Source organism: Aspergillus fijiensis, assembly GCF_003184825.1.
Source record: "Aspergillus fijiensis CBS 313.89 unplaced genomic scaffold BO72scaffold_69, whole genome shotgun sequence".
NCBI lineage: Eukaryota > Fungi > Ascomycota > Eurotiomycetes > Eurotiales > Aspergillaceae > Aspergillus > Aspergillus fijiensis.
In genome coordinates, this window is record NW_024469045.1 from 87969 (window position 1) to 102746 (window position 14778).

At 51.1% G+C, this 14778-nt stretch overlaps 5 protein-coding genes and 3 non-coding genes across 8 annotated transcripts; 1 reads left to right on the plus strand and 7 right to left on the minus strand.

The window, feature by feature from the left end:
• Nucleotides 1–359: 359 nt before the first annotated feature.
• BO72DRAFT_t270 lies at nucleotides 360–432 on the minus strand. Its single transcript has one exon. It is a non-coding gene; the product is annotated as a tRNA-Thr (tRNA).
• A 91-nt stretch (nucleotides 433–523) lies between these two features.
• BO72DRAFT_t269 lies at nucleotides 524–596 on the minus strand. Its single transcript has one exon. It is a non-coding gene; the product is annotated as a tRNA-Thr (tRNA).
• A 166-nt stretch (nucleotides 597–762) lies between these two features.
• Nucleotides 763–1451, plus strand: BO72DRAFT_259898 (uncharacterized protein). Its single transcript, XM_040940113.1, has one exon. It carries the CDS (start codon nucleotides 1058–1060, stop codon nucleotides 1415–1417), a length of 360 nt encoding a protein of 119 aa, XP_040796767.1. The 5' UTR covers nucleotides 763–1057; the 3' UTR covers nucleotides 1418–1451.
• A 638-nt stretch (nucleotides 1452–2089) lies between these two features.
• On the minus strand, nucleotides 2090–2162 carry BO72DRAFT_t268. The gene has a single exon. It is a non-coding gene; the product is annotated as a tRNA-Thr (tRNA).
• A 648-nt stretch (nucleotides 2163–2810) lies between these two features.
• On the minus strand, nucleotides 2811–4086 carry BO72DRAFT_500678 (fructose-bisphosphate aldolase FBA1; the record flags this gene model as incomplete). The annotated part of the gene is made up of 4 exons (XM_040948916.1): nucleotides 2811–3371; nucleotides 3428–3730; nucleotides 3792–3902; nucleotides 3979–4086. The coding sequence occupies 4 exons, from the start codon at nucleotides 4084–4086 to the stop codon at nucleotides 2811–2813; spliced, it is 1083 nt and encodes a 360-aa protein (XP_040796768.1).
• A 1445-nt stretch (nucleotides 4087–5531) lies between these two features.
• On the minus strand, nucleotides 5532–7737 carry BO72DRAFT_452383 (RCC1 domain-containing protein). Its single transcript, XM_040945712.1, has 3 exons — nucleotides 7269–7737; nucleotides 6634–7139; nucleotides 5532–6560 (listed from the first exon to the last, which is right to left on the minus strand). The coding sequence occupies exons 1-3, from the start codon at nucleotides 7513–7515 to the stop codon at nucleotides 5694–5696; spliced, it is 1620 nt and encodes a 539-aa protein (XP_040796769.1). The 5' UTR covers nucleotides 7516–7737; the 3' UTR covers nucleotides 5532–5693.
• Nucleotides 7738–8234: 497 nt separating this feature from the next.
• On the minus strand, nucleotides 8235–13533 carry BO72DRAFT_480750 (bifunctional saccharopine dehydrogenase/ubiquitin carboxyl-terminal hydrolase; the record flags this gene model as incomplete). Its single annotated transcript, XM_040947648.1, has 12 exons — nucleotides 13090–13533; nucleotides 12910–12990; nucleotides 12822–12838; nucleotides 12520–12760; nucleotides 12434–12460; nucleotides 12200–12375; nucleotides 12052–12148; nucleotides 11927–12002; nucleotides 11796–11867; nucleotides 11457–11738; nucleotides 10419–10463; nucleotides 8235–10170 (listed from the first exon to the last, which is right to left on the minus strand). Exons 1-12 carry the CDS (start codon nucleotides 13148–13150, stop codon nucleotides 8235–8237), a joined length of 3111 nt encoding a protein of 1036 aa, XP_040796770.1. The 5' UTR covers nucleotides 13151–13533.
• Nucleotides 13534–13553: 20 nt separating this feature from the next.
• Nucleotides 13554–14534, minus strand: BO72DRAFT_260070 (uncharacterized protein). Its single transcript, XM_040940114.1, has one exon. It carries the CDS (start codon nucleotides 14337–14339, stop codon nucleotides 13878–13880), a length of 462 nt encoding a protein of 153 aa, XP_040796771.1. The 5' UTR covers nucleotides 14340–14534; the 3' UTR covers nucleotides 13554–13877.
• Between the last annotated feature and the right edge of the window lie 244 nt (nucleotides 14535–14778).

Sequence of the window (14778 nt, forward strand, 5' to 3'; positions counted from 1 at the left end):
CAATGTGAGCACGTCTGCTTTCTTTGGCAGGGAACGGCACGGCAGCGGCCATGCAGATCCAAGGGTTCAACATGCGTACCCGCTATCTACACGGCATGGAGGGAGTTGCTCGTTTCTAAATTTAAACGTAGGCCTGTGTGCTAAGAACGGTTGGCTGCCGCGATGCTGGGCGCTTATGGCAGAAGACAACAGGCCGATCTCATCATCGGTTGAGGACGTGTGGAGTAAGTATCCATGGGTGATGACGGGGTTGTCTTAGGCATGCATAGCGCTAACAGCGCAAGTGAAACCGTCGGGCAAATCATTCATCATGATAGAAAGGTAGATGAGTCTGATACGAGAGCAAAAAAAGATGACGATGCTCACACTCGGACTCGAACCGAGGATCTCAGCATTACTAGTGCTGCGCTTTACCATCTAAGCCATGCGAGCTGCTTGGTTGAGCTTGCTTTCAGACTTGCTTAATTGAGCGGAGGGCCCAATCAGTCGGTATAAGGTTGACGAAGAGCAAAAACTTAACACTTGCTCACACTCGGACTCGAACCGAGGATCTCAGCATTACTAGTGCTGCGCTTTACCATCTAAGCCATGCGAGCTGATTGGCTGAGCTTGCTCTTAAACTTTGTTCTCATATTCTAAGCTACTTCTAGAAGACCGATCACTCAACTGGAACAAATGACCTCATCGTGCATAGGAGCATCATCCATACTACATCAGTAGTCAGATGGAACTGATTATTGTTTTGACATTCTCCCGGGCTGGCAGCCAGGTACAGGCTGGTATACGTCCCTCATATACTGGGAATGTAGCAGTGCCTCGATGGTTTAACTCACCGCAACTCCATTAAGGATTGTTTGACATGATAGATTCCCGGGCATTGTGCTGCTTGTAATACGAGACTCCAATTTTCTCACCATAGTGGAGCCTATGATGAATTCATACAGCCGACACAGGTACGAAATAGCCTGTTATGGCCGTTTGGTGCATGGAGGCTGGCCAAAGATCCCCCATCGCGTCGCCTACATAGGAGCGGTGCTCTAGATACCACGAGAAAGAGATGCGGCAAGCGAGACGAGTCAGTACCGCGACTTGCACACGAAAGATCGGGTGCAGACAAAGAACCCGGCTCACCATCAGTATATCCCATCCAGGCACAGCCACGGCACCTTCCAGACCGAGTATAACCAGAATCACCACCAACACTGAAGAACACACGACACTATCGCCGGCGTTCCTCCCCCCCCCCCCCGGCACAACGAGCTTCACAATCCGCACCAACTCTGGTGACTCACGTTCAGGATACTACAGCGTCAAGCTCCGTGTACCCTGCATTCGGGTTTGGTGTCCAGGGAGTCCTGCGCCGGCGGCCATACATGGTATATCACTCGGGAAAACACGAGATTCACCCCATGCCTGAGGCAGGTTGAGGTATGACGACCAGCTTGCCCAGCCTCATATTTTTATCCACTCCAGACGGGCCTGATACTACCCGCCTAAAGATGTTATAGATGGGGAAGCTGTCATAGGGCGCGCTTCTGGAAACAAATTCGCTCTGGTCCGCAGTGCCGCCGAGAAGCGTCTACTTGCCCATCGAGCTGGGTCGGGGCGTGGAATTCCAGAAGAATCCCGTCGAGCTTGCTGGGACGGGGACGAATTGAACTTCATAGAGTTTACCATGATGCTTTGAGTCGTGGTCGAAAAGAGGATATACTTCGTCGGATTGTCTTTGGATGGCGGGACCCACCAGAGCAGAACATTGTGGCGTACAAGGAGAATATCCCGGTGCTCCAGGTTCACCACAGTGTATATTTTCGTTCCCAATTGACCCATAGAATACATTTCCATGCCAAACATATCAATCTCGATAGCCTGCTCCAGGATTCTGACACCCCTCCCCCAAGCCGGCCACGCTACATCCCAACAGCAACAGAGTAGACAGGTCAATTAGCATTAATTAGGTAGATATGTATCAGGACAATCAAAGAGAGAGAGAGAGAGAGGGAGGGAGAGGGAGAGAGAGCACCCCGAGCACGGTTCAGCTTTCAACCCGACTGGAAACAAAAAGACAACCAGCAAAAATGAATACACCTGCTCACACTCGGACTCGAACCGAGGATCTCAGCATTACTAGTGCTGCGCTTTACCATCTAAGCCATGCGAGCGAGACACGTCACATGCTCAGATTTGCGGGCTTATACGCCCTGATCAACACGATCAATTGTCTGGAGGAATTTGACGTCAACATTCAACCTTGTCAACGGTGCCGATGTATCCACGGTTCACATTGAAGCGAAAAAAAAGTCAATTGGGTTGACCGATCAATCTGTACTTTCCAGCACCCCCACCGGCCATGCGTTCAATTGAGTATGCTGAAGGGCTGTTCGTACAATCACTCGAGTGTCAGGAACGCGGAGGGAGGAAAGCAGACTATAACTAACTGAACTCGATTCAGTTATGCAACACCAGGGCTTGCGAGGATATCTGAGATGGTTGAGTCAACATCCATTCATGAATAGGAGAGATGAATCATGACAGATTTATACACGCCATGCAATCAGTCATCGGAAAGTGATTCTTTCAGCCTACTTCACAAGTCAAGAAGCTCGACAACATACATCATCAACTCCAACCCCGCGCACATCAACCCATTAACCCCACATCACAAATCCATATTACGCTCACTCAAACACCTCCCCGTCCCATCCGAAGAATTAATGAAGAAATTGGTTTGAATTTATGTACTTGGTATCTGGTTTCGTCAAATTCGAAAACACATCACATCAGAGAAACATTAATAAGCTTCTTTTCGTTTACAGCTGACCAGCAGTGTTGAAGTCCTCCAGAGCGACCTGGACACGCTTGCTCATGGTCTTCTCACCCTCGCGGACCCAGACGCGGGGGTCGAAGAACTTCTTGTTGGGCTTGTCCTCGCCATCGGGGTTACCGACGGTGCTCATGAGGTAGTCCTTCTTGTTCAGGACGTAGTCACGGATACCGGTGAGGTAGGCGTACTGCATATCGGTGTCGAGGTTGACCTTGACAACACCGTAGCTGATGGCCTGCTTGTACTCCTCCTTGGAGGAACCGGAGCCACCGTGGAAGACGAAGAAAACGGGCTTGTCCTTCTTGGAGCCAGTCTTCTCCTTGACGTAGGCCTGGTGCTTCTCGAGGAGCTCGGGGTGGAGACGGACGTTGCCGGGCTTGTAGACACCGTGAACATTGCCGAAACCAGCGGCAATGGAGAAGTAGGGGCTGATGGGGGCGAGAGCGTTGTGGATGGCGAGGATGTCCTCGGGCTGGGTGTAGAGGGAGTTGTTGTCAACGTCCTCGTTGTTGACACCGTCCTCCTCACCACCGGTGATACCGATTTCCTGAAGCAATTATGTTAGATTGAATGAAGTAGCACGGGAGTTCACACAATGCTTACCATCTCGAGCCACTGCTTCATGGGGGCAGCACGCTTAAGGTACTTGGCGGTGGTCTCAATGTTCTCCTCAACGGGCTCCTCGGACAGATCGATCATGTGGCTGGAGAAGAGGGGCTCGCCGTGGAGCTTGAAGTAGCGCTCGTCCTCATCGAGGAGACCGTCGAGCCAGGGAAGGAGCTTCTTGGCGCAGTGGTCGGTGTGGAGGACAACGGGGACGCCGTAGGCGGGAGCAATGCTGCGGATGTAGTGAGCAGCGGCGATACCACCGGCAATAGAGGCCTTCTGGCCGTCGTTGCTGACACCCTGGATTACACAGTCAGCCATTGCCCGTCTGGACGGCGCACAGAACTTATGAAATACATACCTTGCCAGCGAAGTAGGCAGCACCACCCTGGGAGACCTGCAGGACAACGGGGCACTGCTGGTCACGGGCAGCCTCGAGGACAGCGACAACGGTGGAAGAGGAGGTCACGTTCTACAATGGTAGACGTGGGTTAGCTCTCAGCTGCTTTGAAGCTTTGGGAAGGCCAGTTCTGGCCTGCAATACTTACAATGGCGGGGAGAGCAAAGCCCTTCTCCTGAGCGTACTCGAAGAGACGGAGGACGTCATCACCGACGATGACACCGGACTTGCGGGAAAGCTTCTCAAGGACACCCATTGTGATAGTTTTGAAGTCTGATGGTTTACTAGTTAAGGTGATGAGTAATGGAGAGATGGAGAGATGAAGATTTGATGGGAAGAAGAAGAAGAAAAGAGAAAAGAGAAGAGGAAGAAGAGGAAGAGAGGAGAGGAAAGAAGGTTGAAATAAATTATGATGGGAATAGCTTTGGACTAACAGGCCTTTACCGAGCGACGAATACGGAGCTGGAGATTTAAATCGGGCAGGGAGGGGCAACGGGTGAGAGTACAAGGTTGCTAGGGAGAAACCACTCTGAGAGGACGATATGAGAGGAGGGGGTGGGGAAGGAAGGATGCAGTGCAAGGGAAAAGGGTGGGTGGGTGGACAAAGAAAGAGAGGGGCAGTACGTAGTGACGAAGTGTGTCATGGAGGGGCACAGATTCGCAGTGCTCGAAGAACTCACCGGCTGGTGGGGAACGATGTGTTCAGTATGAAATCAGTGCTCAATGCTGTTTGTTGGCTTGTAGTCGAGCAAGAACCAGACGAAGAAGGTCACAGAAAGAAGAGCTTGAGGTCGAAGAAAGGGATCGAAACAGCCCCTAAAGAAGGTTCTTCAGAATTGAAACGTAAACCGGACAATTGAGGTCCGATGGATGATGAACTTGATGGATGATGCTTCCATTCTGAAGCCGCCGATGACGCGCGCTGCAGCCTGCAGGTCTCCATTCCTGCCTCATGTCTCAGGCCGCAGCCGGCTTCCCGGGAATCCCCGCGTCCCTCCCTTGACATCATCCCGGCCCGGCTTGTTCCACTTGCCTCCAGGCTGTCCACCCTGCAGCTGGTCTACGAGTGATTTTTTCCCCTCGACCGGTTTGTTTCTGCTTGCTTGCAGTTCGCAATGATGATATGGTTGTTGTTCCAACCCTGAGCCTTTCTTGAAAGACTGCTCATCCTCATGCCCTCTGACTACTTTGACTGCATACAAGGTGAACCGTACTGCCGTGTCCTCCAGCAACACAACACCGGCTATAGCTCTTCCCCCCAATCCCTCCGTAAATCGGTATATCACTCTATTTCTTCCCCCGGCTCTCCGTATTTCTTTCGTGCTTCCATCTATTATCCATCGGAAAAATTGACGGGGAGAATTCCTCCGGCCATGAGGTGCTGACATATTCCAATCAATTCGTTCTATTTCTGCCCCCTCTCCCCAAGGGCCTAGACTGCGTTTACCCCAGTCCAGCTGATCTGCTCGAAACCAGCGATATACGGAGAAATAAGCAAGTAAAGGGCCAGGCGGTTGTGGAGAACCACCTCGGCGGCCCCGGGTTTAGCCATAAGTCGGGGAGACTGCCGACTCCCGAGGAACGGCTTCTCTATCTATGGGCCTGGGCTTGGGGTGATCAGGTACTGGAGCAGCATAGCGAGGATGTACACTCTCAAGGCACAGAAGACATGTATGGTTTTAAGAACAAGAAAGTAATCAGAGAAGCAACCACTCTCAGCAAGATCAGATTGTATTCAACTCAAATAAAAAAAAGATTCCCATTATCGCGACATCACATTGTTAGCAATACAAGCTCTTCAAAAGCCAGTCCATCTAGAAAACGATAACATGAACACCCGCCAAATTTACATAGCTACTACTCTCATGCCTGCTCGCCGTTCATCTGCTGCGGCGAGGCTTCGCCAACTAGCATACTGAACTGTCCACCGGCCGAGGCACCTACCAGCTTCTTGCCGTTGACATGCTTGTTCTGGAGCAGAGTTGGTCGCTCGACTTCGTCAAGCTCACGGTGTCCGGCCTGGCGTTGAACGTTGAAGCCCCAGCTGTACGCCTTACCATCCTTGGTGATTGCGAAAGAATGATCACTGGAGGCAGTGGCGAAGACGATGTGCTCATCCTTGATATCGACCAACGGCGTGGCCTTGGTCAGGATACGAGGCCGGTCATGCTCATCGTGCACCAGATCATCCGCAGGCATATCGGCCAGCGCCAGACCAAGGGCCTTGTTGTCGACGCGACCCCAGGTCAGGCACTTGCCATCTTCCGTGACGGCGATGCTGTGGTCCTTTCCACCACAGATGCTGACGATCTTGTTGAACTCGCGGAAGGACTTGACCTCAGTGGGGTAGAGAACCACAGCATCACTCTGGCCCGCACTCATAGGGACAGCAGTCTGTCCAAAGTTGTTCGAGCCCCAAGCGTGCACATGGCCGTTTTTGCGGACAGCGAAGGAGTGGTACGAGCCGGTGCCGATGCTGACAACTCCTGAGGGCAAGGCACACTTACCGGGAACGAGACTCTCCAACTTGCCGTGCAGGCGGCCGGAGATTCTCCGTCCCAGCTGGTTCTGTTCCTCGCATCCCCAGGTGAAGACTTGGCCGCTGGAAGTGAGCGCCATGAGATGTTGTGCACCGGCAGCAAGTTCGGTCACTTTCTCGAGTCCGGGAATCAGGATCGGCGTGCGCTGGAACTTGGTGTCAGGGGAAAATCCGATGACACCGTTGCTTCCCTAGGAAATTGTAAGTATGGAAAAAATGCAAGTTGTACTGATTTCCTCCAAGAGACTTCGAAGAAGAACCTACTCTGAAAGTACCCCAACCATAAACCTTTCCTTCCTGGGTGAGAGCAAACGTTGCGCTGTCAGTGGCTGCCAGTTGCGTGAAGACAGTGCCCTTGGGGAAATGAGCCGAGTCGACCGCCATGGGCGTGGCCTCCTTCATGTTCAGGTCGACCTCGTCATCGTCCGAGTCGGAATCCGACTTGTCCTCCTTGTCATCCCCGTTAACGCCGTTGGTCTCGTCGACCTCCTTCTTCTCTTCCTTCGTATCACGCCCAAGGGTTCCCTCATCGTTGACACCCCAGGTGAGAATCTTGTTATCTTGCGTCAGAGCCGCCGAGTGGACACCTCCCACAGCCAAGTAGACAACACCGACAGTGTCTGCGGCGAGCTTGGGGTTGAGGACGGGGCCCGGGATTTCCGATTTCTTGGTCGCGTCCCCGAGACCGAGCTCACCGTAGCAATTCGTTCCGAAGACGTAGACGTCTAGTCGTTTTGTGGGAGGGTGATTGATGATTGGAGCAGGCGCTTCTATCATTAAGGAAAGGCCCTCATGTCAGCTAGGATGATCGGGCGCAGCGACAATCGTCCGCGCGAAGGCGTGTGTGCGCGCGCGATGATAATGTTTGATGACCTGGGGAATGTTTGGTTCTCACTCACCTTCCTTCTGTTTCTTCTGGACGCGCGCAACGGGAGCGGAAACCTCATCGTCAGACTCGGCAGCCTTTCGTTTCCGGCTGGCAGGCGCAGTAGTAGCTGTAGAAGCAGCCGCCGCTGCCTTAGTAGGTGCTTTGGACTCTGTCTTCTTCTGGGTTTTCGTAGGGGCGGTAGCTTTGGAGGATGCGGTTGTCGCTTTGCGACCGTCGGTGGAGGCGGCGGCTCCGCGGGTTGCGCGCTTGGGAGGCATGGTAAATTGAGAAGAGAAAAAGAAAAGGAAGAGAAGTTCTGTTTGTTCCTCTTTTTTGACTAATGCAGAACGTCAGGGATGAAATTTGAGCGCAGTTGCGTATTTGTTTTGTAGCGACCTACTTCAGGGTTCGGATTTCGCTAATGTAGGTAAGTTATGTGTGTTCTCCGAACGTTATGTGATGGACGGGAGGAAGTGGGAAGCAAGTTAGTTAGCGATGGGGGTGTGTTGTGTTGTGTTAGTGTTGCCTGACTGGAACAGGTCAAACCACAATTCCTATTATTATTATTATTAAAAAAAGATAATAATAAATAATCACAACAAGACCTGGACTTCCCGACAACCTTCCATGCACTTTACCCGGTAAGTCCAGGACTTGAATTCTCGGATCCACCCGCCTTAAAGCAGGGCAAGCTGCCATGCCCGCCGGCGCCAATCATAGGTTGTAAACGGGCGGAATGCGGTCGCGGTATGGATGACTAAGTAATTGTTTGACTCTGGGAGGACGTGAGTGAATCATTCCAACAAAGATACTACAAGGCCATTCAATGAGTTATTATCTAGACATCGGTCCAAAATAGATCATGTACCTGATAAGAGTTATGACCATCATCCCCTGTGCTACTACTATTCCAAACTGGTATCCATCTTTCTATGGATATGTCCAATATGTACACCTGCGAGACCTTTATTCTCTATGTATCTTCGTTGCACCCAAGCTATGCACTAGTATTTGGCCTTTCCAACTCATAGAACAAGAGATATACCTCTTTCTGCATGCCCAGAACATCCGATGTTTTACATTCCTTGACCTTCTCGTCGGAGATGCGCCACCATCTATCATTTTGCTTGCGACGACGGCGGTGCCGGAAGCTGGAAGCTACTGAGGTCTCTGCCGTATGTGTTGTTGGCTGCGTGCCTTGATCACTGGTGAGAGACGTTCTCGAGAAGGTCTTGCTCCAGCGTCCACCATCATTCGCTGGGCTGAGTGGATCAGAAACAGGCGACAGGTTTGGCTTGGATGTTGTTGAGCGAGAACGGTTGCTCTGGAAAGAAAGCCTCGAGCTCGATGTAGTAGGACGAGTAGTCGGCGATAAGGGGGCGTTCGACTGGGACGATGCTTTAGACTCTTTGCTTGAGGTGGAGCGGGAAGGAGCTGGGGAAGATTGCGACGAGTGACTCGGTGGTTCTGAAGGTGTCGAGATACTGAGCGCAGAGGGCTCACGCCCGGAAGACTGACGAGCTCCGAGCCTCGGACTTGGTGCCTCAGAAGGATTCTCACTGGTTGCTCGACTCTGCGCGTAGGAGCTGAATGCATCGGGGGTCGAAAAGGGGGCATAAAGATGGTTACGGCGGAAAGACTCGTAGTGTCCACTGTTATGACTACCTTTGTGGCTGACAATCGCTAGCAGTCGGTACCATTTCTGACTCAAGATACCGCCTAAAGGAAGACGTTCAGGGAAAGACACCTTCGCAGCATTCTTGGATGAACTGCTCTGATCAAAGATGGAGCGGGAAAGATGAATGGCAATAATCTTGGGAAATGCGACGATCCGCATGTGTCGTGCGATCTTTCGCTTTGGAGCAAGCTCTGAAGGGGGCAAACTGACCCCTTCTAAGCTACCTTCGGGATCTGTGGAGATGGCGGTCTGTATGCGCTCAATCTCCACCTCGAGTGTTCTTCCTTCCTCACCCGAGCGGGCCCTGGTCAGATCATGCTTTTTGATATCTAGAGCATGCTGCAGTCGGCACCGGTCACACTTGAAGTCGTCGATATACTCGGTCTTGAGTAGACCATCGAAACAGGCGCTGAGTGTAGTTGAGCTCTTCTGAGGAACCTGCAGCGTCAAATTGACGAACGACGTCTGGTTCGGCTTGTATTTGTAATGACAAAATTGGCATTCGATTTGAGACTCGAGCTTTCCCTCGAAAGGAAAGCTGTGTTCATTCTCAATCTCCTTGAGCTTAGTGTCGATGATTGCTGGGAGACCATTTGGGGATCCGTCATCGATGCGCACTTCGATGTCCGTTGGGCTTTTCGCTGGAAGCTCATTATCCGAGTCAGCGACCTGGTTAGGCTCGCCTATGCCTTTCGCTCGCAGTCGGGCCTTGACTCCTGCGTGGTATTCGTCACAGAGCCTCTCGGCTACAATTTGGAGGAATTCCTGCGCGTCCTGTTGACTCCGACTAATTCGTGTCCGGTAAGCGTACTCGAGTGACTGAATGAATGGTCGCGCAGATATCGTTTTCTTGTATATAGGACGCTCATTCAGGCGATCCAGCATCTCCTTGAGCGCCCTAGTGATGGTCCCTTGCTGCAATTCTCGTATTTTGTCTGGTTTCCCATCGCGTGGGATCTCGTCTAATGGTGGGAGGAGACTGTAGATCTCGAGACCATCCAACTCCCGTCGATGCAGTTCTCTAATCAGGTAAACTCGCAGCTCCCCAAGGCCGGCAAGGGCCTGCAGCACGGAATTGATGAAGCAGTCATTGGCAGGATTCGACAACCCAACAATACTCTTCTTGCGACCGCTGTCGCTTGACTCATCTCCATCGATCGTGTAATTAGGTCCGAAAACGTAGAACAGGGCGACGGCCGCAAGAGATGCCCCAGCCGCATATGCGGCGACTGTGGTTGACTTCTCCTGCATCGCTCTCTTGAGTAAGGTGGAGTAGGCACAGGCTCGGCCAGACTGGATTGCGATATATGTGCAGACTATCGAGGTCGGTGCTATAGCCGCTCCATGGGACAAATGTGCCACGGAGGGTGACAATCGAGTGAACACAGGCAGACGGATTGTCACGCCAAGACGAGTCTTATTGAGTTTTCCTTCGACTTTCCAACTAGGCACGTATATGTACAAGCGGGCTGGCACTGCTCGGGGGGCTCGGGGATGGAGTACGTTTCGCTTCTCGGAAGCTCTAGTGGAATACTAATCGTCAGCTGTCTTGCCCCCATAGACCGAGGGATGTGGAGAGAAAATGGGGTAAGGTTTAGTGAGGAGGGGGAGGGGGGCGTCAATCAGAGTGACAATCTCACCCAGACCGAGTCTAGTGTACTGTAATCAATGGACTACACTGCATAATAGCACAAGTAGTCATTCGGTATGCTCATCTCAGTACAAATGCTGCAATGCAGGTTGTCCCGGTGCAGTCAGGAGGCGGCAAAAGCAATAAAGCATTGATCGATCCTCTTGCTGGGTTATCTCGGAGGTTCTTCAGCGCCGAGCGCCCCGTATTCCTCGTGGACCCCCAATGTTGCCCGACGCAATCTGATTTCCCCACAAATGGTATCCAGAGCTCATCGCCCTTTTAATTCTGGCTCGTCAGTGGTGAGAGCAGTATTGAATGTGAGGCAAATTAATGGGTTATGTGACCCCTAGCCGGCTGGACAAGGCGAAAAGCCTTGAAGGAAGAACATCTGCTGATAATGTGCAGATCCCTTGCTGCTTCCACTGTACGGTCATGATCCCTATTAGACGGGTTATTTGAACTTATAAGCGAATCGATCATTTACCCTTGCCCCTTCAAAAACTGTAAGAATGAGAATATCTGGTGCATGCGGCCCGACTCCATGGACGAGGCTTGGGAATTGAAGTGGAGGTGTTGTTTGACACTTGAATCAGCAGATCCAACTAACTTTTGGCCTCAGGCCATCCGGTCTCCTAGTAACATCCAGTGCCGAGCAAGCGTCTCCCATAAATATGGCACGGTAAGATGGTTCTAGAATCAGAATCTTCAAAAAAAAAAAGAGCAAGTGGTTTAAATTGCTTTTAGACCTATCTAATTTTATGGCATGACGTAAACCAGACGACAATCCATGACATGCAAAACAACCGTAAAAAAGTCCAGCAAAGGCATCATGACAGGTATCCAAGAAGATTTGTACAGAATGACTTTCAAAAGAAAAGTCGGCAAAAATCACACAAAGGTATATCTACGCGCGGAAGGATTCAGGCAAGGTGGCGACCTTCTCCTGGAAGAGATCCTCGGCCTGCTTCCAGACGCGGGCATTCTCCCGGTCCTTGAGCTGGAGCAAGCTGGGAAGCAGAGCCTGGCTGAATTGCTCGGAACTCTCACGGGGCAGGAGAGATGGCAGGTGGTCGATACTGATCACACTCAAGGGAGGACCCTGCGTGCCAGCCGGCAGGGTGACAGGTACCGTAGGCTTGTCAAAGGTAGTTGTGATGTTGTACACGGGGATAGGGTTGTGGGGGTTCGTGCTTTGCAATGCTTGTTAGCTGGAGCCTTTTGATAAGACAGGCGAGAATCAAACTTACGTATCAGCGCTCACGTCGCAGATGACCGACAAGCGGCGGTTGGGTGTGGCGAGACTTTCAGGTGTAACGAAACTAGATTCGTCATTAGCCTTCGGAAGAAAGGTAGTTCGTGGGAACATGGGAGAACTAACGGAGGGATGGGAGAAGATAGGTAAATGCAGTTGACGAAGATGTCTGCGTCTTCGATGATTTCCTTGAAAGGACCACCTATGAGGTGTTAGTGGCTGATCAAGGGTTTTGTTCGAGTGCAGCATACCCTTCTTGGTCTCCGCCATATCCCACTGGATGATGTCAGACTCAGGGATACCAACATCCTTAGCCAGCTGCACGGCGCCGTTACCACAACGACCAAGCTATATATTGTCAGATGTCTCATTTGTGACCAAATCGGGTTCAATACTCACAGCTCCAATCACAAGCACCTTAGGGGAGCGGCCGGACTGCTTCTTTCCAGCTTCCAAAGACTCCTTGACAGACTTGATCAGAAGATCCTGGTTGGCATAGGGTTCCTCTCCATGCAGGGGCTCGCCCTCAGGGTGAGTCAATTGCCATGCCCAGTTCTTGACGGCCAAAGCGGAACCTGTATAGATATATTAGTTAAGAAGCCCGAGGCGAACTCCAACCATGGATATACTCACCAGCATAACCAGCAGACCATCCAAAAGCTGTCACACAACATTATCAGTCAGCTGCAATAACCACGAAGTCAATCATGGAATCATACCAGCTACTCTGCGTCCGGATTCATCCTGGAGGAACTCGAGGTCCAGCAGGACACCACCACCCCGGGGCCACCGGCTCAAAACCTTCTCCCAGCCACCCTGCTGCTTGTAGCAGTGTGCGAAAGAGATGTGAACGTGCTCAAGAGGAAAATCATCTTCGGGCAGCTCCTTGAGACCCAGGACGTAGGCGTCCTTAGGAGCATCCTTAACCCATGAACCCTCCTCGACAAGAGGCGCTCCGACCTTTATCAGACAGGTGTGAGATTCGCGTCGCAATGAGAACAGTGTAATCAGACTTGCATACCTTGGCAAATTCCTCATCTGAAAGAGCAAGTAATCAATTAGAAACTGAGTCCCCCAAAGTTCATTACAAGTACGTGAGTTGAACTTACCATCGAAGATGCGCTGAGTAGAGCGCTCAACAGTCACCTCATATCCGGCGTCAATGAGAGCCTTGCAAGTGGTGGGAGTCACTATACAAGATTAGTATGAGGAGGTGACGAGGCATATGAAAGTAAATCGAGTGCAGCTTTCGCCAATTGAGTCTAACTGCAAGATAGCGTTGTACTTACAGGCGGAACGAGCCTCAGCGGGCTTGGTTTCAGCGCGCAGCCAGATCTTGTTGGACGGCATGATGATTTTGTGGTTTGTTCTTGGAAGTTGCACGCAATTGAAGTTAAGGAGTTAAGGAATAATTTCTAGACTTTCCAGCAAAAGAAAGTAAGTTTATAGCTACCAGGCCTATGACACACACTTGCCCCCTACGGTGATGGCGGGGTCGAAGAGTGTTGTTCCGTTCCGGGATGTGACTCAGCGACGATCAAGCCGATGTCGGCGATTAGCAGATGAGATACGCTATCATTGGACTGGATTCGATGGGCCTGATCCAATGACCCCAATAGTGTTATAATGGGGCTTTGTGCATCTAGTCTAGCAAATCAGCTCTGCTATGATGACAAGTGTACTCCGTAGTCACCCACTTGCGCAGAGCCGGGACAACGTACGGTTTGAAACGCCGATACTTGAGTATTGGATATGCAGTTTGCGGAAGTAGTGTAGCAATGATACCGTCTAATGAAATGACCAAGGATCATTGCTACCTGAATATGGATGCTGTTTAATGATCTAGCAATGATTATGGTGCTCTTGGAAACGATACCCTAGCCGATCGCATACTCTGTTAGGGTTGATTATTGCTTAACATTGACCATGTCCACATACACTTCGGGCACAGAATTTCACGCAGGAACAAAAGTAGCAGAATCAAGACTGGTCAATGTCCAGCACGATCATCGCCGTGTAACTGAAGAAGACTTTCCCTTATGACCGCAAGATCAGTTCCTGATAGTGGTAGGTTTGATTAAGAAGCAATCTTGGTACGACTCCGCGTTCGGCTGCCAATGCCATCCGCGGGAATATCCCTGTTCGGCGCGTCCTTTCTCTTCTTGAGCCGATCTGCTGAGGTCTTAGGGTCGTTAGCAGGCTGACTCGATTTTGTAACCGAAGAAGCCGACAGTTCGTCCTTGACAGCGACATGCTGTTCCTTCGTCTTCTGTTTCTTGGACGTATGCTCTGGTGTATGCTCGGAGCTTGATTTAACAGTATCAGCTTGCATCGAGCTTGATGCATGTTCACGCTTTTCAAACTTTGCACCAGTACTCCGCTGCTCGGATTGTCTCTCATCGCTCAGCTTTTCAGCCGATGCTGTCGTAGTTTTAGTAGTCTGATCACTTTGTTGCGTTTCGCGGGAGAAGTTCATCCCATCGCCAGCTTTTCCATGTGTACCGGAATTACTTTCATCGTTAGACTGTCTCTCATTCATAACCTCCTTAAAGGTTCCGTTGCGGTCCGCTAGGAGTGGGGCATCGTCAATGGAGGGTTTCTTCGCACCAGCTTCCACAGTCCTGGTCGATTCTGGGGTAATGACTTCAATGCAGGAGCAAATATTGGTCAATTTGAGTCAACAGAATCGCTGTGTTATCAAACAGAGACCCACAGCCCAGCTGCGAATATGCAGACATACCATAAGGCGTAGGAGTGTTGGAGTTGATGGTCCGTTCGGAAGCCATAGCTAAGCGTGCGACAAGGAAAAACAGCTGAGGTGTGGTGGCGATGGGCCTACCTGATATAGTACCCAAGATATGCAGAATGATTTGATCTGAAATATGGGAAAGGATCGATTGTAGGCAGAGAAAGAATATTGCGATTGATAATCAATAGATCAGAGACAGTGAGGTGAGGTTGCGCGGTGACGTTTGCCG